Genomic DNA, 20,706 nt, shown 5'->3' with positions numbered 1-20,706 from the left:
GAGTGCAATTTCTAACATACAGGGTAGTGAGGTTTTTTTTTTTTACAGTTTTGTACTTAATAGAAGAATGAACCATATGCGTCTGTATATTCTCCCTGTGTCTGTTTGTGTGTGTGTGTGTGTGTGTGTGTGTACGTGCGCGCACGTGCGCGCACATGCACACATGCGTGTTCATTTGTGAGTGTCTGCAGGCCAGAAGTAGATGTCAGCGATGTTCACTTCCCTTGAGACTAAGGGGCTCCCTGGGTTGGAGCAGCTTAGAAACCTGTGGGACCCCACCCTCTTCCCCACTGAACACAGCCATCCACCACCGTGTCTGACTTTTTATTTTAGTATTTCTGGGGTCTAAACTCAGGCTCTCATGTTTTGTGGCAAGTCCTCACTAGTTTTGTTTCCGGCCTCTGGAGCCTTTGTTTCTCGAAGCTTTATAGGTCAGTTGCAGGCGACCGTGGAGAGTCCCCTTCTCTCACAGGAGGGAGTTGAACCCCCACTCCAGGTTTTGTCAGATTCCACATGGAGACCTGTAAAATATTTTATAAATTTCTCATCCACTTTTACACAGCTTTGTTAATGAGGCAACCAGTTGTGTTTGTATTTCCATGTTATTCCTTTCCTTAGGTACACTTTAGTGACTTCAGCTGTGTTTGTCTCTTTCCTCCTTCCTAGGTTCAGGACATCTGCTTCAGCCATGATTGTCGCTGGGTGGTGGTCAGTACCCTCCGGGGTACTTCCCACGTTTTCCCCATCAACCCGTATGGTGGCCAGCCTTGTGTCCGCACACACATGTCACCACGGGTAGTGAATCGCATGAGCCGTTTCCAGAAAAGTGCTGGGCTGGAAGAGATCGAACAGGAGCTGACATCTAAGCAAGGCGGCCGTTGTAGTCCTGTCCCAGGCCTGTCCAGCAGCCCTTCTGGCTCCCCACTGCACGGTAAACACACTTTCCTCCCTCTCTGCTCCCTCCTGCTCTAGGACATGAACTTCATTGACTTAGGATCAGATGCAGACTTTTATATTCTGTTTGTGCTATCGTTAAGTCCTAAGCACATTTAAGAAATGCATGTTTATTAAATCAGTTAATAAGTATGAACCAAAATGAAAATGGTGCTCCTGTTCATGGTATTTTAACTGCTTCATTTTTCCAGAATGTAAAGGTTATTTGCTTTGAGATTGAGTCTGTTCTCATAACATTTGGAGTATGTGTTCCAGAACATTCTTTGTGTACTGGGCTGATGCTGCAATTCAGTAAAAATTGTCATGATCTAGTGTCCTTATACTTTATTTTTAAGTAAATTCTCTGGGACTCATCCCAATACGTTACAGCAGAAGAAATAATCATATCCCAATGCCATCATCCTGATCAATAAATGGAACATCACCAAAAAATCCTTCCCTGTCCTTTTCTGTAATATTAAACCACAGTTTTGGCTTTTATTCTATTCACTCTATTTTAAAAATACTTTTGCTCCAGTGAAGTCCCATTTGACATAAACAGATTTGTGTCTATATAGTTGCTGTGTTTCATTTCTGTAACACCATTTTATAAGATCTGTTCCATGTTGTAGGATGGGTTTTATTCAAACTGTAGCCCAGGCTCCCTTTGAATTTCGGCTTTGAATTTAGACTGTTTGTGCTGAGATTACAGCCTGTGCCCTGCCTCATTCCTGTCCTGAAAGTTATGTTCTGTGGCTGACAGTTTATTCAGTCAGCTTGAAGTGTTTGAGGCTAGCCCTTTTTCAAAGGTTGTGCTTCACCCTTTCATTCATTCCTTTGAGCAGGCATGCAGATATTTGGTTATTGTGCCTAATGATACTGAAGTCTGCTCCTATGGTTTCTGATGTTTTAATTCTCATTGAGGCAGTTAAGTTTTCTTTAATGTTTCTTCTTAAAATGTATATTTATTTTTGAGTAGAAGTTTAAGTCATTCATATGCGAATGCTTTATGTTTTTTTTTAAAATTTTTTTCTTTTTCTGTTGTACCTTTGTTTCAGATGAGATTTCATAAGTAAAGCCCACAGTAGCTTGGACTTCATAATTAATCCTCCTGCTTTAGTCTCTGGAGAGCTGTATTTTAGCTGTAGTCCACCATACCCAGCCGATGGGACTTTCACTTTGTCACAAGCCAGAGTGCTTGAGTCATTTCACTTCTTCAGAACCTTAACTTGCTTAATGTACTTAGTGTACACTCTCCATAATAGTGACCATTTTATATTTTAACACCCTGCTGTTTTATATGGCGAGATTAACTCCTTAATTTTCATTATCTGAAGTTCATGTAAAAGAAAAATACAATTTAAATGTGAACACATACACAGTCCTGTCACACAGTATTGTCTGCCACTAAAACGTTTCCTTCCCTGCAGCAGGGACTCACTTAGGCTCCCTCTTTCTCCTTCCCTACACGCTCAGCCCTGCTGCACTCTTCTTCAGTGTCTCACGCCTGGCCCCAGGTGCCTCCGCATGCAGCCTTTTCTCTGCAGCACTGCACAGTCTCCTTAGCAGCTCACCTGCACTTCCTGGGTGTCTCATTTTGGAGGCATAGACCTCAGAGCAGTGGTTGTTTCTCTTCATGTTCTCTTTGTGTCTTCTATGTCAAAACAAAATGGGCATTGTTGTTGGTTAGTTCTAAAAATGATGTATTTACAGTTTGTGTGGATAAACAGTCTGATGCTGGTTAAAAACAATGTAAACCTTGGAGCAGGGAGGGAGTCATCTTGAAAATGAATCATGTCTTGGCTGCATTACGTTGTTTTTCTGCGCTCCTTTTAGCAAAGTAAAGGAAACTGTTAAATAACAATTGATATAGGGGTATTTCCTTTTAGCTTTTTGGAGCCAATCCAGTTTAGGTTAGGATTACTTTATCTTTTTTTTTTTTAAGTTTTCCAAAGGATGTTTATTTATTTGAAGCATATTCTTTGTAAATATCTTTTTCATTTCCTGTCACAATGCCTGTACGTTAGAGTAGATGAGCCATTCTTATGTTGGGATTCGTAAGGAGGCATAGGAATCTTCATGCTTTAACCAAAAAATGAATATTAGCTTTTAATATAAAGATGGAGTTGCTGATGCCAAGTCCAGATAGCTCCTTTTCATAGTATATCTGAAATAATATCTTGAAGCATCTTCATATATTGTCTGTGATTACTACTGCTTTGAAATTACACTGGACTGCGATTCTGCTTTAATATGATTTCATGTATCACTGTGCTACTGCAGTGTTATTTTCTTCCTTAATAATTATACTTACTATATTCATTTTTAACTGATAAATATTATTCTCACCTTTTTAGATTAGCAAATGGTCGTGTGGAAATTGTGATGAATCTTTGTTGATTCTTTTATCCATCATCCATTTCAATTACCTCTAGCCTTATTTGAAAAAAACATAATGAAACCTTTTTTCTTTCATTAAGCATATTATGATTCCCTAACTTCCTGGTGAAAATAGTGCGTATCACCAGGTTAGGGTGGAGAACACCCCTTCTGACTTCTGTCTCTTCCTGTCAAGATTTCTTCCCTCCCCACTTACATGCACTTTTACGAAACTCCATCTGACTTTGTGTTTCTTTACCGGGAGTTGTCATTGTAGCTTCACTGCTTATTAAGCCAGTGCCTGAAACTTCATTTCTTAAGTGTTGACTTACTGTTGTGTCACGGGTAGGCCTCAGTTTTGCTCTTGAATATAGGAGTTATTGATTGACATGTTGGTATCTCTTACTGACATCGGAGATGGCAGAACCTTTTTTTTTTCATCTTGGCCCCTTGCATACCAGTTGGTAAAAGAAGTTATTCCCAGAGAAACAGTGTATTTTGTTATTTTTCTAAATTAGTGTTTATGTTGACATAAACAGTTGCACTATATATAAAAAGCAATTTATATAAATCATAACATGTCAGAACAAAGATTTTTATTCATAGCAACATTGCTTTTCAATTTCATGCATATAAGATTCATCAGCCACTGTGAATTAATTTTTTTTTAAAGTATGTGTGTTTAGACATTTCTGAGAGCCATTAAAATATTGGGGAGCAAATCAGAATAAGTCTGTTTTTTTTTACAGTCTTGACAAATTAAAAGAAGGGGCTGGAATATGGCTATGGTGTTCACACCTTCAGCCCTAATACTCTGGACTGATGCGGGATTGGAGCTCCTGGTATATTTAGAAAGCCACCAGCAAGAGGCACAAAATGGAAAACCATATGTAAGAAGTGGCCAGGAGGACAATAGTGATAGTGTGAAGTTCCAGTGACTGGGAAGTGAAGGTGGGATTCAGTTTAGTGACGAAGACTGGTAAGAACAGTTTGGGTGGGGTGTGTGGGCATCTTTGTAAGAGAAAATTGGCACTATCAAGTATTAAATTTTTTCCTGTAATATAATATAAAAAGGAGCAGAATAGTGAAGACAGCGGGAGCAAGTTAGGAGCCACAGGAGGCTGCATTTGTTTCTCATAGATGTAGGCGCCAAGGATGGGTGGAGGTCATTGAAGCTGAATGTAAAAGACCAAGGAGGTAGGGTTACCTCCTTCAGGCCTCACGGTCCATCTCCCTGTCCTGTCTGTCTGGTGCACCAGGAGTTGCACCGTCCTGTTACACAATCCTGACCTTCCACCTCAGCTCACCAGGCCATCCTTTGCTTTCTCCTAAGAAAAACTGCTTTTTCTTTCCTGTTTTTCAGCTGCATTGAGTTCTCACCACTTCCTTGAGTTTATTCATTTATTTGTGATGCTGAGATCAAACGCGGGGCCTTGCACCCCACTGCTGGTGGTTTTCACGGTCCTTGGGGTCCAGCTTCCTCATGGTGGACTCTTCCTCATGACACCTTGGGTGTAATCCTAGACCAGTTGCTCCTCTGTCCACTGAGACCCAGTTTTCTGCCAGTAAAACAGGGATAGCGATATGCCCGCCTTGCTGGGTTCTCGTTAAGATCGCAGCACTTTGAAGGGTGCCTTCTCCGTATGAAACACTCAGTAGGCGCCAGCTGCTGCTGGTTGGCAGTGTGCACGATTGACTCATTTCCCTTGCTTTTTCAAAGCAGTGTAAGTGAACATCAATGAATATTATTAAATGAAATAAAAATTTGAACCTACTTTGTTTAGGCTTTTGGTTCTTTTCAATATGGACTTATCAATATGGACTGTTTCTGAAACTGCACAGTTGAAAGTGGTCCTACTCATGGCTCCGCACATGAGTTTACATAATTTGGCAGATGAATACAGCTTCTGATTTTTATATTTTTTAAGGGTTGTGGTGTGTTAGTGTGCAAGTGTTCCTGATAAATTTTGGGAGTTGGCCCTTTCCCTCACCAAGTGGGTCCTAGGGATTAAAATTCAATTGTGGAGTCAGATTTACATGCCAGATCTTTGCCTGTGTATTCCCGACCCTAATTATTCTTGCCATCTCTTTATTTTGCAAAATAGGTTTTCCTTCTACCCTGTCATGTGATGTTTAAGGACCAACCTTGCTTCCTCCGTCTTTTCCTCCCTCTCTCCTCCTTCTCTCTCTTCCACTTCCTCCCTCTTCTCCTCCTCCCCTTTCCTGGGGTCTCATCACATATAACCCAGGTTGGCCTCTCTGTAGCTGTGTTAAACTATGTGACTCACTATGTAGCCTTTATCATTGATCTCCCTTCCTGCCTCCACCTCCCAAGTTCCGAGACGGCGATACGTCCCCCTAACCCAGCTTCTTTCTCTTTAGTTCAGCTGTGGTTAGGCTCCAGCTTTTGGCAGCTGAATTCCAGATTCTGCTCCCTCCCAACCCAAGATTTGAAGGAGGCCTCTCATTTCTTGGACCCAGAGCCGCTGTTTTTCAGCAGAAGGCTTACAAGTCCAGCAGTGTTTCTTTCTTTTTAGCATCTGTGTACGACATTCATGTCTTTCCACTTGGAGACTGTTTATAGCCTTCATTTGATGGTTTATTGTAATTATTTACTTTGGTTGATAGGGAGTTTTCTTGATACAGACCGCATCACATTGTAAATACAAGGCAGCCACACATCTTCGCCCTGCATAGCTTTCCCTCGTTGGGAGAGTCAGCCCCAGTGTGCTGTGTCTTGACTGCTCTTTCCACATCACTGTTTACTTGTAGACTGAAGTTTCCATGAGTGTTTTAATTTTTGCCAAGAAAAATCAATCATGTGCACTGTAGTTCTGCTTTAAATTTCATGCCTCATCTGACACAGAGTATATAAATGGTACAGACAACGTTATATGGGAGAGTCTTTGGGGTCGCTTAGCACCTGGGGTTTTGCTCATTCCATGTAGTCTGTTGCCTGAGGTCGATGCAGCATTGTTTCTAATCTGTTGTTTTAAAAACCTAATGTTTTCCTGGCTCCTGAGTATCCTCTGAAAACGTTGGTATAACATTATGCTCATTTTGACATTTACTGTACACCATCATCATCCACATTTTAAATATTTTCATGTCATTTTCTGTCGTTGTGCAGAGATAGCAGACAGCTTCTTTATGCAAATGTTTGGACAAGGGCAGCCTCACGGCCCTTTCCTGACAACAAGATGTCTAATTTGAACCACATAGGAAGCCAGGATGTGGAGACCCAAGCCTATGATCAAGTACTGTGGAGGCTGAGGCAGGAGGATTGCCATAAATTTGGGACCAGCTATGCTGTACTGTTAGACCTCATCTCAAAAAAATTTTTAAATAATCACCAATTGAAAAAAAAAGATTAAAGAAAAATAGCAGCAGTAGTAGCTCCTATTCTTTATAGCGGTTTGAGGTTCACGGAAGCATTAAGAGGAACATATAGTGCCAGGGAAATGGCTCATTGTATAGTTTTTGCTACATAAATGCAAGGGTGTGAGTTTATACCCAAGCACCCACCTGTAGTTCCAGTCCTTGAGAGGTATAGTCAAGAGGTTCCCTGGAGGAAGCTGCCTGACCAGCCAGTCTTGAGTCTGCAAAGCTGGAGATTCAGTGAGAGACCCTGCATCAAAATAATGAGGGGGAGAGCAGTGGACACATGGCATGCTGCTATGCTTCCAGGTCCTACAGGGGTGAACAGACTGGTGTGCATGCAGAAACACACTCATGCAAACACTCATGCACATGGGCACACTAGAAAAACAGAAGGCATGTGTGAGGAGCCCTCACAAGCTATAGATGGTACACAGCTGTTAATTGTCTAGTGTTGTACCCACTAAAATGTTTTTTCAAATAAAATTAAACTCAATTTAAATACTGTAATCTTTTGTGTTTTTTAGATAAGCTTTTTAAAAATAAATGCCACAAGAAAACATAAAATTATAAATACCGAGTTAATGTAATTAGCACTTGAGGCAAATGTAACTTTTTGTTTTGCTTGTGAATACAATTTTGGATTAGCAATTTACAGTGAGACGCGCCTCTAGAGGGCAGTATTTTCACAGCTTTTCAGTGGCTGTAATCAAGGCTTGAACCTGGGTACTCTGAGAGCAGATGAATCCATCTTCGTTTTATTGCTGTTTTTTCCCCCTTGTGGTTTATTCCCCAAATTCTTCATAGGGATTGGACATAGGAAACTTGTCGCTATCGACTCTCAGCTGCTTCGAGTACTTATGTGGATGTTCATTTCCTATGTGTGAATTCCCAGTTACATAGACAGCTATTTTAGTTGTTATTTTCAGTAGTGGTACCAGTGTGTTCCCAGCCCTGGAGCATGTGCACCCTGCTTTTTGATGGCTTTTTAAACCAACATTGGCATATCCCGTGATTCAGAACCTGTCGAGCTGTTAATTCATCTTTCCCCCTCACACTGATTGGTTCTGCCCTTCCCTCGCTGTACATGGCGGTCCCCAGTGGCCTCCTCTTTCAGCGCCTCATAATTTTTTCTCTTTATGTTATTTTCCTCTATGCCCTTTTCTACAAATCCTGTGAGATGAGTCTTGGATCTCCTACCCTGGACGCTGGAGCTCTTGTCTGTTCTTCATCCTTTTTCTCTTTTGGGATTTGTAAGGGATTCCCGATGCCATCTTCCAGTGTCCTGTTTCCTTCTTGCTCCCACAGTGTGTTTCTAAGAGACTTGTCTTTGAACATTTCTTATATTATCACATCTTTTTCTTATTTTATGTATGTTCTATTTTTTTATCTTGTAGAGATAATTAATATTTTAGGTTTTTTTTTTTAAGTGGTGTTTTCTCCATTATTTCATTTTGAAGTATGGAACATAGATAAACCTCATTACTGTTATTAAACCAAAATTCTAACCTGAGTGTCCTGGAATCCGCGAGCAATCACTGCATGGTAATTATCATTTCAGTCTTTACTTTGATTACTTACTAAATTGCTTTTATTTCGTTATTTAATTTTCTTGTCCAATGAGCCTTCTCTTTAGTCCTCGAACTCAGTGCCTAAGAGCGCTCTCTGATCTTCCAGAGTACCTGGGTTCAATCCCTAATACCTACACGTTGGCTCACAAGTCTCTCACAAGTCTCTAACTCCAGTTCCACGGAATCTGATGCTCAAGTGCCCGCAGGTGGTGCACACAGACACACAGGCAGACACCCACACATATAAAATCCTTTACATACACACACAGGCGGACACCCACACATATAAGACCTGGTACACACACACACAGGCGGATACCCACACATATAAAATCCACTGCATGCACCATTCCCTGGGAATGGTCTTACATTCAGGGTACACTGAAGGAGTGAAGACTACAGACTTCAAAGTTGGCTTTGGAGGAGGTAAAATGTTTCAATCAAGTGGTTTGAATAATAGTTGCAGGAGGTGAAATATTTCAATCAAGTGGTTCGAATAATAAGAAGATCTGGAGAAACTATTTCAGTGTTATTATTTCCTTTTCAGAAGTGGATGGGTAAGTAAAAATTCTGTTCTAGGTCTGTTCTAGGGATATTTCTGGGAATCACAGAGATGAAAGTTTTAGATTTTTGTGTGAAAATAGATGTGAAAATGTTATATCAGTAATTCATCTTAGAGGAAGCTAGAGTGTTTGTTTCTTTCTGTACTTATGAGAAGGAGGCTTGGAAATTTTCTTTTCAGTATTTGGTCTTGATGAAAGTAGAGAGGGCAATCAGAGTCCAGAATGATGGACTTAGTGCAATTCTAAGACCCTGAGTGAACAGATTTCAAAGTCAGACTTGAGTGTGGTGCAGGAATTGTTTTGATTATCTGATCAGGAATAAGAAATCTGTCATTGGTAATTTTAGTTCATAAAACGCTTAAAAAAAGGAAAGACAAGAAAAAAAGAGGAGCAGGGTCACCACTGTGTCAGGGTTATGTATACTGAGAAATGGAAACTAGGCTGGTTCCCTGCATTCTGGGTTGGGTGGCGTGTGAACTGGAAGTGGGCCGAGGGAAGGAAAGGGAGTTGAGGTTCACTGAAAGAGCCACTCACTTTGGCTCAAGTGTTTGTGCAGGTGAGAATGTTCAAGCCACAATGAGGCACCAGAGAGAAGTATTTCAGAGTGGACAGAAGAATTGTGTGGGCATGGCTGTTCTTGGTGACTGCAGAGGAGACGCGCCCTTCATGTTTAGTGCCAAGATCTTTCGTGGCTAGCAAATGATGTACAAATGTTTGCTCGAGCGTAGACATGGCATGGACCTAAAAACCAAGATCAGGTGTCCGTACCCATAAATTAATACGGTGTTCCTGCAGTGACCCAGGACTGGACAGTTGAAGATCCCAGGGAGAGAAGGGATTGCTCCCTTCCAGGTGTTCAAGGCTATTTATGGAATCATCCCTCAAGGATTCTATGTAAAGGGTTTTGATGTACAGAGGTAAATTCATGAATGTACTTTTGTAAAACTGGAGGTAGGTATCCAGATCTTGAAGTACTTTCAGTATTTTCAAAATGTGCTACATTTTAATTATTTTTTTGTTAACATTTTGGCTCCAGGAATTGTTGGTTATTTAGAGAGCATAAATACAGTTTTATTTTTTTATTTTTATTTTCTTAACTGGAGTATGTTAAGCTGGATGTAAAACTGTATGTGAGTATAAACATATAGCTTATAGTGTAAGCGGGTTTATCTTCCTTTTGTCAGAAAGTGCTGATGCGGCCCTTTCACACCACACTCCAGTCTTTGTATGCTGTTGAGATCTGGTGTTCTTTCCCATCTGAAGGAAATGCATCTTTGACACTTCTCATGACCTGAGTCATGATGCTGAAATAGAGCCAGAAAATATTCTTAACAGTCATGGGTAATAAGGAAGGCTTCCGTTAGCAGTGGAGGAGGGTGAAGGGCCAGAGAATAGGGGGTTCTGGGGCCTGTGAGAAGAGAGTCTGCTATTTTAGTTAGTTTGTTTTTAATTAGGAAAGTTGCTTACATCTTGTAGCTATCTTTATTATTCAACATAACATACTCTAAGTTTAGTAATTATTTACTCTTTTTTTTCCCTTTTTTAAGAAAGAGTGATACAAGCCTTTAATCCTAGCACACAGGGAGGCAGAATCCAGGATAGCCAAGGCTACACAGAGAAACCCTGTCTCAACCCCCCTAAACTAACAAACAAACACACACAAGAACAGCAAAACAGTCAGAGGCGACCACTGAATATTTTACTCAAGTTACCACATCACTGTTGTTAGAGTGTAGTAGTAGGGGGCCGGGCATGGGGGCACACGCCTTTAATCCCTCAAACAGACTCCATTCAGTTCAGCTCCAGCAGTCCCCCTGCTCCACATAGTCATGAATTTTCTGCCACATGCTAACAGATCTGTTAAGAAATTGGATATGAGCCAGGCAAAGTGGTGTGTGCCTTTGATCCCAGGCCTCGGCGAGGCTGAGGTAGGCAAATCTCTGTAACTTTGAGGCCAACTGGTCTACAACAGGACTTCCAAGGCTACCCAAAGAAACGGTGGTTTGAAAAATATACAGAAGAAAAAAAGATAGAAAGATAGATAGAAAGAAAGAGTCTTATAGCCCAGGCTGGCCTTGACCTCTCTGTTTACCTAAGGGTGACCTTGATTTCTTGATCTTCTTGCCTTTGCCTCTGGAGTGCTAGGACCATGCTAAACTTTTGATTTTTACTATTTGATTGTTCCTCAAAAGAAATGGTTAAAAAGTTCCACATGTAATTGTCATCTTTTAGTCTTTTTCCATGTATTAGTTAATATCCCGTTTTAAAGGTTATATGATGTCACATCCCTACAATCTCAGAACGTGGGTAATTGAGAAAGGATTTCCATGAGTTCAGGGTCATCCTGGGAAAATGTTCAAACAAATTAGCTAACTACATAAAGAAAAAGAAGGTATACATTATTGATTGCAGTTAATTCCATATTTCCTCCTATTGTGGCATGGCATTTTTGTTTCTGAATGAACTCTTGATACTTTTATATGTGTTCTGGTGTAAATAATGAGATTTTTAATAAATCTGCTTGTGTTGTTGTTATGGCACAAACTAATTGTGCTATAAATATGAGGAGTAGGTGCACAGGATGGTTGGGAAATATTTTACTCAGGTGTTATTTTGAGGGTGCTCATCTTACTCCAAGCTTGGTCTCATGGGTGTTTTGATTCTGCAGTTTTTCAGGGTATCAGATGGGCCCTGAGTACTTTGTTTTAGGACTAATCTGAGCTTGCTTCAGATGCTCCAAGTTGCATAGTGCTTTCAGTAGATGTGGCTTGAATGGATTAGGGTTCTGTAGCCCTAGCTGGCCTGGTGTTGGCTGTGTAGTCATTATTTGCCTCAGTTTCTAGGCAGTCCTGCCTATGTCTCTAAAGTGCCAGGTTATGTTTAGATGTTTGAACTACTACTTGCTTGGGGCAGGGATTTGAATTTTAGGGAAAAAGGTTCATTGTTTTCCATTTATGTGAAGAATTTGCATAGTGTGAAGTCCATCTATTGTCTTTCTCAATTTTTGCATGTATAACCATATAAATATAGGTCATTTTCTGGGTTTTCAACCTCTGTTGGATGAGTGTTATCCTCTAATCTTAATGTTAAAATCAGCTAGAATTAGCAAAACTTCTCCAGAACTAAAAACACCAGATCTTTGCTCTTAAAATATTGAAAATAATAATAAACTGAAGTAATAAACATCCCACAATTATTATTCATATGGCTTGTAAATAGTTTTGATTGTGTGATCATGAATTAATCATTTACCTTTAATGTTTTTCAGTAATGTTAAAATGTTTGTCAGTTTTGTACTGTTTTCCTCCCTTGGACCTGTAACCATTCCAGCTCTTGATCACTTGTCCTTTATAACCTTATTTTTACCTACTTTTTTTTTTTTCACTCCTCATTTTCGTCCACATCTTGCCCTTTTGGAATAATCTTGCAATCTTTATAATAGTGACTATTTCTTTTTTAATCTTACTGTTATATGTTGGGCTTCTAAATCCACCAGATTCATTTAGCTTTAAGGAAGCCCTTGCATTTATACATCAAAGTTGCATACAGTACTTTAAAAAATAAGGAACTGGTGAGAGTATTCAGAGAATAAGGAAGGACTACCTGGAGAATTACTTTTTGAATTATTGACACAAATGCAAATGTGTTATATAAAAATACATGTTAAAAACAATCACAGAATGATATAATTCCAGTTCTCTTAAAGGTATACTTTTAATTTTTCTTTATGTTGGAGAGTTCTGGGCCATTCTGTATGCAGTAGCACAATGTCATTAATAACCTCTGTCTCCACCTGGAATCTGGAGTCATAACTCTGGTACCACAGAGTTTCCTTAGAAAAAGCAATAATTGTTTCTGCTTGATTTTATAAAATTTGGCAATGTTTGTCATCTGTTGCCTTCACAAGAAATAGTAGCAATAACAAACGCTGTTGGGTTGGTCCTTGGATATTCTGTGCCTGCTTAAGTCTACTCAGTTGTTTGGTCCTGTGTGTCCAGTCTCCATGTCCAGCACTCATTTTCTTTCCACCTTCCTCTCACTTCCGTGGCCTGTGCAGCCTGGTATGTGGGTCAGAAGGCACTGTTTCTCACCAGGGCGCTGCTGTTTCCTTTTCCTACTGAGTAGATTGCAGATTATACTGGAACATGCCTGAGAAAAGGTCAGAAAGGAGGGTGAGAGTCCAGGAACTGCAGCTGGGAAGCTTGTCATTCTCATCTAGGAAAGGGTAGGAGTGCGGCTTAGGGGGAGAGGGGGAGGGACAGATTCTCCCGTTCCGACCGAAAGCAACCCGTGTGCTAGAAATCCCTGTGCACTGGATACTTGAAAAAAAATCTATATCTTTAAAGGATTTTATTTGGTTTTGATTAAATAATGGTTGAGAGTTAGCTGAGGAGGCTTTAATCTTAGACGGCAAGCTAGACTGAGCAGGGTTTCTGGCTTTGTGGAGCCAGAACGCCCAGTGATTGTTTTAGAACAAGCTACCATTGACCTCTTGACACCGTCAAGAAGTCCACTTTTCAACTCCAGAATTAACTTAAAACTCCTTGGTAAATTTTGCTGTTTTAAACCCATCAAGTTCGTGGTAGGATATTAAAAGTAGACCGACAGTTTTGATTTTCTGTGGAATGAAAATTACATGTGCACAAAGGTTGCCCAGAACCCCTTACCCTGCGTTCCTTTGGAAATGGGTAGACAGGAGGACATCTCTGTGATGTCTCAGAGTACGGAAAGTGCTGGAAGGAGGATGGAGAACATGGAAATATGTGGGACAGGGCATTTCTATCTTTTGTGGGATGCCAGGAATCCACATTGATGTTTGGCTGGCGAGTGCCCTCCTTATTTTAATTTCCAAATGCAATTGCACATTACTAGCTGACTTGGGATCTTGAGGGGGTGAGAGGCAGAGCCCCTCAATTCCTAGAGTGTGTGGTGAATAGACAGACGGAACTGAGGGTAGTCTGTTCACAGAGACATGGATGGTGTCTGTAGTAATCTTGTTTCAGTGGTGTCCCTGATGCCTGATGTGCGTTCGGGCTGTGTGTCTGCAGAGCACAAGAAAACCCAGATAACTGTCGTCCTCCTAACTGTGCTATCCCACGGGCACACTAATTTGCTACATTTCTGTGCTTGTTTGTCCTCAGATCCCTAGTGACAACCCAAGAATCTCCTCCGGACACCCGATTGTTGGTTGTCTGTTTTCTTTCTCACAGTTTTCATGGATCCCACTCATGACCACCCGTACCTTATGCTTTTGTTAACCTGTAACAAAATGTTTTTTTTTTTTTCTGTTTCCCACTGTGATGTTCCCTTACACGTGATTTCTGAGCTGTAACTGTTGAACATTATTTTTGCGGTTTTGGTTTCTTGTGGTTTTCGTTTCCTCAAGCAGTGTGACAGAGCAGTAAAGAGAATTGGGAGGAGGAATGTTCATTCATTCGTTCATTTCCTCTCCGGCGCACAGACGAAGTTCACGCACACAGTGTGCTGACAGTAGCTCCAGCGTTCGGCAGAATGTGAAGTGCTCAGCAGTTTCGGGGTCTTGCTTCCCTTAGAAAGTCTCGTGCTTGGCAGTTTGCCACGTTCGCATGTTCTCACATCCTTGCATCCAGAAGCCGGGAATCTAGCACTGGCAGCTTCTGCACGGAGGGTAAAGATAAACCAGAAAGGAGTCGGGCTTCCTCCCACGTTACCTGGGAGTGCTGCTGATGGCTTTTCCACAAATGTCCTAGTTTGTCAAAGCCCAGTAAATCTTGGAAAGTTTATTTTCCTTGTAGCATCTGTGTTTTATAATGGGTCTTTTAATTTGTTTTTACTTTGTCTGCAGGGATTTCTTTTGTCCGGAGTTTTCAGACTCTTGGCTTTTTTTTTTTCTTTCCTGTGGAAGTGAGTCGGTTAATGATGACTGGTTGGGGAATATGACTCTCTGCAAACCTGACCTGGCATGCTGCTCCTCCAGAGCAGCCACAAAGCCCACTCTTTCTTTCTCTGTCCATTCTCGTCCTCAACCTAATCCATTTGTCTCTGAGTTTTTGAACTATAAAATGTTTGGGGAAATACTGCTGGGGACAGTGATGAGCAAGCTCACATTTTGGAGAATGGATGGTGCCTAGCCCACCTACCTGTGCCTGTCGGACCCTGTGTTGGCATGAAGAGTAAGCCAGCTCTCAGAAACTCCAGCTCTTTATGCGCAGGTGGTGGAAGCCAAGAAAGACCATGTGAGGCCCTTCCCTTTGATCGCATAGAAAATCAATAGGTCGAATCCTGAAGCCAGCTCTTATAATTCAGTTTACACTGTAACAGTAAGATCAATAACAGAAAACACAACTGAAAACAGATCAATCCAAAGAATCAGAGCTTTTAGCATGAAGAAATTTTTTTATACAATTCAGATTTTTGAGTCTTACTCTGTTCTGACATAGAATTTCTTCTTTAATTTGTTGAAAAATCAGCTTACTGGCATTTGGAATTTTTCCCCCCATGAGATGCCCATCTATCATTGAGACTGGTTTCCCTTTAAGAGATCAAAGCTCTGATGGATTTGGATAAAGACCCAAAAGCCTGAAGGCTTATGCAAGTTTATCTATATAGACTAAGCCTGAAAAACTGTCTTAGAAGAGCTCATTTTCTCATGAGATTTTTGGGACTTCCTCTGTCTGGTTGTGCCAGAAATACTGTGAGAATATCCATTCTCATGGCATCTTTCACTTGCAGGTCAGTGTCACTTGGAATTTGAAAGTATAATCGTGTGTGAAATGTTTTATAGATACTATGGTTGCAGGAAGGCTCTCGCTAAAGCTGCAGTTAGACAGTGTCTGTTCCATCCTATGCTCTTGATAATGAACAGCAAAGTTTAGAAAGGACCCTGGCTGATGTGACACATTCATGCTGTGGCAATCTTCTTGAATTGCTCAAATTTTCCATTTTTCTCAACTATTTCCGACAGTTGGCACACAAAAAAAGGCTAGGGTAGACGGAATCCAAATCCATGGACACTTCACAGAGAACATCTTTGTGCTCAGTCTCACACGCGGCACAGGAAGCTGCCTCAGTTAACTGCAGAGGAGCTTCGAGTTATGTTCCTAAAGGCATGGAGGTGAGGCTGGGCGTCCAGATCAGCGGGAGTCCGAGCAGGGCAGAGATCTGTGGACTCTATCTCTGGCGCCTTTTTCCTCTCCACTTTTGAGTCAAGGTCTCATTACCTACCCCATGTTAGCTTTGAACCTCTGCTTTTCAACTGTTGGGATTTTGCCTTGTTGCTACCGTGTTTGACCTTTTCTGAAGTATTTTGAGATCTCTCCAAAATACTTTTGTTCCCTACTATTTGGGGCTGGGCTCCCCCTACCTGGAAAATAGATTTAATTCATTTGGTAAGTGGTTTTTGAGCTGTTGATTATTGTGTCTGCTACTGAGATTTCATGTCTGTGTTATCCCTCATTTTACTAACCTGATATCATTCATGCTTCTTTTTTATCCTGTATGTGCAAAATTTATGCGATTCTCGCACTTTTTAAGTTGTCCTTTAAAACAATAACTAACTCCTTGTTGTCTCTGAGCTGTTTTTCAGATGTCATTTCTAACATGTTTTTCCCATCATCTCTTCCTTTTCTCCTCCCCTCGTTCTGTCCTTCCCTCCCTCTCGCCATCACTGTGGTATGAACACATGAAAGTCTCTAGGACTTGCTGATGAGGACTACACAGGGCACCAGACTGTGCAGTTATGCAGGGAAACCAAGAGACACAGTGTCTCCCTCTTAGTGCCTTCTCTGCGGCTGCACTCCTTTAATCTCATTTCCACACCACTTACCAGTCTCATTTCCTGTCTGGGGTTCTTCTTACCTAACATTTGGCTTCTCCACCTGTGCAGTGGGACTTTGCTATCAAAGGAGTCAACACCTTACATCATTGTCGATTCATTTTTCTTAGATTAAATTTTATACATTTGTATTTCTATGCACATATAGTAGGGTAAGTGGAAGGAGCCCAATGGTCCATCTGCAGGAACACAGTGTCTCTCATTGTCCTAGAACCTGCCAGTCAGTTTAGAAGGACCACTGTGCTCCAGGACTTTTGACTGTCTCGGCGTCCCTGTGCGTTACAGTCACCGTTTTTTGTTTTGTTTTTCCCATGGTTCCTGGGGATTGAATTGAGGTCTTCATACTTTCAAGGCTAGCACTTTCTGCACAGAGGTACCTCCTAAGTACCAATGGCACTCCACACCCAGCCTTTAGATGTTTTTTAACAACTATTATAAATAGGATTTCTAGTTAATGTACTGATATCTAGTTTAGGCAGCCTACTTGGTTATTATAAAACAGATTACTGAGGTTTCATAGAATACATTTTTTTTTAAGCTATGCTTGGCTGGAATATATCTCTGTGGGAGAGTGCTTGCCTAACTTATATATGTGTCATGCCCAGGACTACCCCCAACCCCCCCAAAAAAAAGACTAGGAAAAAAAAAAAAGACTAAAGGGGCTCTATGCTTATAAATTTCTTGCTGAGTCTAGTTCTGTGTGAGACTGACTGCTGTGCCTGTAATCTCTACAGACTTTGCTTTACACAACCCTGCAAACTATGGTGCAGATGGAGGCCGCATCTTCAACACCGTAGAGAAGGACACTACAGATGTTCTGTTCTTGCTAATGCAGGAGCATGCTGAGGAGTCTCTAGTTAGTACCTTCTGCGCTGTCCTGTAGCCTAGGTAGAAAGCGAAGCTGCTTACTCACTGCTGTGGAACATCTCAGTGAATCACGTTTGTTTTTCACTCACTATTTGTCTCTGTTTTTATTTCCTGTTCTAGAGTTCTGTGCTTGGCAAGTGCTCTACCACTAAGGCTCATGCCAAGCTCAAAATATCTTATCAGTAGTGTTCAGTGCGCTCAGTGTTTGCTTGCTGAAGAATTTGCATTGGTGTGTACTGTTCCCCCTAAGCCAGGCACCATCCAATACATTTGTGACTACAGTGCCAGGAGGCTGGAGCAGGAGAACCTTGAGCTGGCGCCTGCCTAGGATTCAGTGTTAGGAAGGAAAGGATGAAGGGGGAGAGAGAGAAAGGGAGGGAAGGAAGGAAGGATCGAACGAATGAAGGTAATTCCAAGAGGGAAATAAATTTAACCCCTCACTGCTTTGTGTTACATCTCATCAGGGGTGTTTAGAGACTACTCCTGCTCTGGTTATGGCATCCCTGTACACCTCTCTCTCTCTTTTTCTTTTTTTTTTTTTTTGTTATTTCTCAGGCCTTAAATTTCCCTGCTCCTCCACTCTTTATCTAGCCAGGTTACCTCCCACGTGGCCTGTGAGTCCATTTCCAAATAATTGTTCCCACATGTACTTATCTTCACTTCTAGACAGTTAGCACTGAATCATTCTCTGTGCTGTAAGATTTGTGATAACAGGGAGAGGAGCCCCCACAGTGTGTTACCTGAGGCTGAGACACTCATCAGATCCATGCTTAGTAGCTGACAAATGTATATGACATAAATATATCCTGAATTTTATTAGCTTGCTGCATATTGATGCTGAATCTTCATTTCAATGTAAACTTAGTCATCTGATAATGAATTGTCAACTATTGTCTGCATTGACCTTGAGATAAGTTACTCTGGGTCAAGTATTAAAAGTTTTCCTCCTTTATTGTGTTCGAGATATGCATTCATCTTTTCTCTAAGGTTCTCTGATGCATATGTGTGCTATTGTCTGATTGTGTGTATGCTAACTGCTCTCTCTTGTATCTCAGCAATACCTGTGATTCCTTCTACTAGCTTAATGACATTGGAATTTGTATAGGGCGTCAGAGTTTCTTATTAGGACCATCGTAGCTTAACCTGTTAATTTCAGGGCTATGATGTGAACAGGCAGGCCCTTCTCCTTGAGCAGCAGCCTTTTGTTGGCAGCCCAGTGTCCAAGTGGGTTTCGCAGTAAGGGGAATAGGGATTGTTTCTAACATGAACTCAGTGGCTGGCTCACTGATCACCTCCCCCTGAAGGGGGAGCAGCCTTACCAGGCCACAGGGGAAGACAGTGTAGCCAGTCCTGATGAGACCTGATAGGCTAGCGTCAGAAGGAAGGTGAGGAGGACTTCCCCTATCAGTGGACTGGGGAAGGGGCATGGGAGGAGATGAGGGAGAGAGGGTGGGATTTAGGAGGGGATGAGGGAAGGGGCGACAGCTGGGATACAAAGTGAATAAATTGTAAGGATAAAAAAAAATTCCCCAGTCAGGTGAAATAATGAAGTTTTGTTAGAACAGTGGCCCTGCTTATGATGAGCAGAATACCACACTGCTTTTGTAAGAATTGGATGGTTGTTGGGGAGTCTATGGGAACTGGCAGGTAGCTAATATCCAAGTGTAAAAACCTGAGTCTAGATTTCTAGCATTTGTGTAAAAAGCCATGCCAGCAGCACAAATAGATATTCCCAGTGTTGAAGACTGAAACAGATCCCAAGAGCTTGCAGGCCCACGTAAGTAAGACACCTGGCATTGACCTTCACATGTATTTATGCTACATGTACCTGTGTGCACATGTACACATTTGCAATCTCTAAGACTTGTCACTGTGGTCACTTCTGTGATCTGACAATGTTAGTGTCTCCCAATCCCTATGACCTTTAATTATACTTGCATCAATTTCCTGTAAATGTTATCTCAGTTATTTGTCTCCTTGTTCATTTGCATGTGTGTAGAGATCAGGTGACAACTTGTAGGAACTTGGTTTGCTTCAGCATATAGGTTTGCAGACTGCTGAGGCCGTGGGGCTTCAGTGCAAGTGCCTTTTCCCACTGACCCATCCTGCCAACTCTTCATTTCTTCCTTAAATGAATGCCTTTTCCGGGGGAGGGGTGTTCCCATCAGTGATGCTCTGGTTTGTTTCTCTTTGTAGGGAAGCTGAACAGCCAAGACTCTTACAATAACTTTACCAACAACAACCCTGGCAACCCCCGGCTTTCTCCCCTCCCCAATTTGTTGGTAGTGACGCCTCTTGCACAAATCAAACAGCCAATGACATTGGGGACCATCACGAAACGAACCGGGTAAGGCCTCAAGCTTGATGTTGTTTCCAGAGTCGCTGTAGAGGATGAGATGGATGGAAATTGAACATGATTTTTTTTTTCATTGTGTGTTTTTGATTATGTCCTTCATTTTCAGCCCAGTGGCAGCTGAGTTACTACAAAGATCGTAACACTCACAAGCATGCTCACCCATAGCCGTGTACACACATCCACAGTGAGAAATAAAGCAGTGACAAGTTGTGAAAACTAGCACTGGCTAATGAAAAACAGATCCCACCACTCCACCTCACATTCTGCTTCATGCCGGTGTCTGATTGTACAGTTGGCTCTTACCAACATGATTGGCATTCAAACAGCATGCTCACAACACAATGTATTTTGACTGATGCAAATATTAAGAAACATTTCCTAGCTGACAACTGGAATTTAGTAAGTTTATGAAAATCCAGCTAATCATTTACATTACTAATCTATTATTAGTAATGTTCTATTACATATAGCTCAAAAACAGTACAAGATTGGTCCCTAACATTCTTAAAGACTCTCCATAACATTCTTGAATTATTTTCAGTGATCACTTTAGCTGTTAAAAATTCTCTACGTGTTTGAAATATAAAGTAATGGATTTTTGAGACTGTGAAGGAACTACTATTTTTCTTTTATTATTAGATATTCAGTTTTATGATGATACTGTCCATCTTGCACTATTAAATTTGTACTTCTGTAGTCATTTTTCTAGACATACTCTTTATTTTCTTCAAAGTACAACCCCAGTACTTAATTGTATTCTAAGTAGAATACTATATATTAAAATTCTGTATTAAAATAGTCTTTAAAAGCCCTGTCTTAGTCTCAAGTAGTTCTTGGGTTCTCCCC

General features: G+C 41.2%; 1 protein-coding gene across 8 annotated transcripts in view; it reads left to right on the top strand.

Moving 5' to 3' along the window:
* Bcas3 (BCAS3 microtubule associated cell migration factor) overlaps nucleotides 1-20,706 on the top strand; it is a 471,233-nt gene that overhangs the window by 151,349 nt on the left and 299,178 nt on the right. For all 8 annotated transcript variants that reach the window (XM_060387076.1, XM_060387078.1, XM_060387080.1 and 5 more), the window contains exons 15-16: nucleotides 667-931; nucleotides 19,701-19,851. In XM_060387076.1, coding sequence (XP_060243059.1) covers nucleotides 667-931; nucleotides 19,701-19,851 — 416 coding nt within the window. The remainder of the gene's footprint in view (nucleotides 1-666; nucleotides 932-19,700; nucleotides 19,852-20,706) is intronic.

Source organism: Meriones unguiculatus, chromosome 7 (genome assembly GCF_030254825.1).
Source record: "Meriones unguiculatus strain TT.TT164.6M chromosome 7, Bangor_MerUng_6.1, whole genome shotgun sequence".
In the NCBI taxonomy this organism is placed as follows: domain Eukaryota; kingdom Metazoa; phylum Chordata; class Mammalia; order Rodentia; family Muridae; genus Meriones; species Meriones unguiculatus.
The sequence above is the reverse complement of the archived record's forward strand: the minus strand, read 5'-3'. Positions and strand labels throughout refer to the sequence as shown.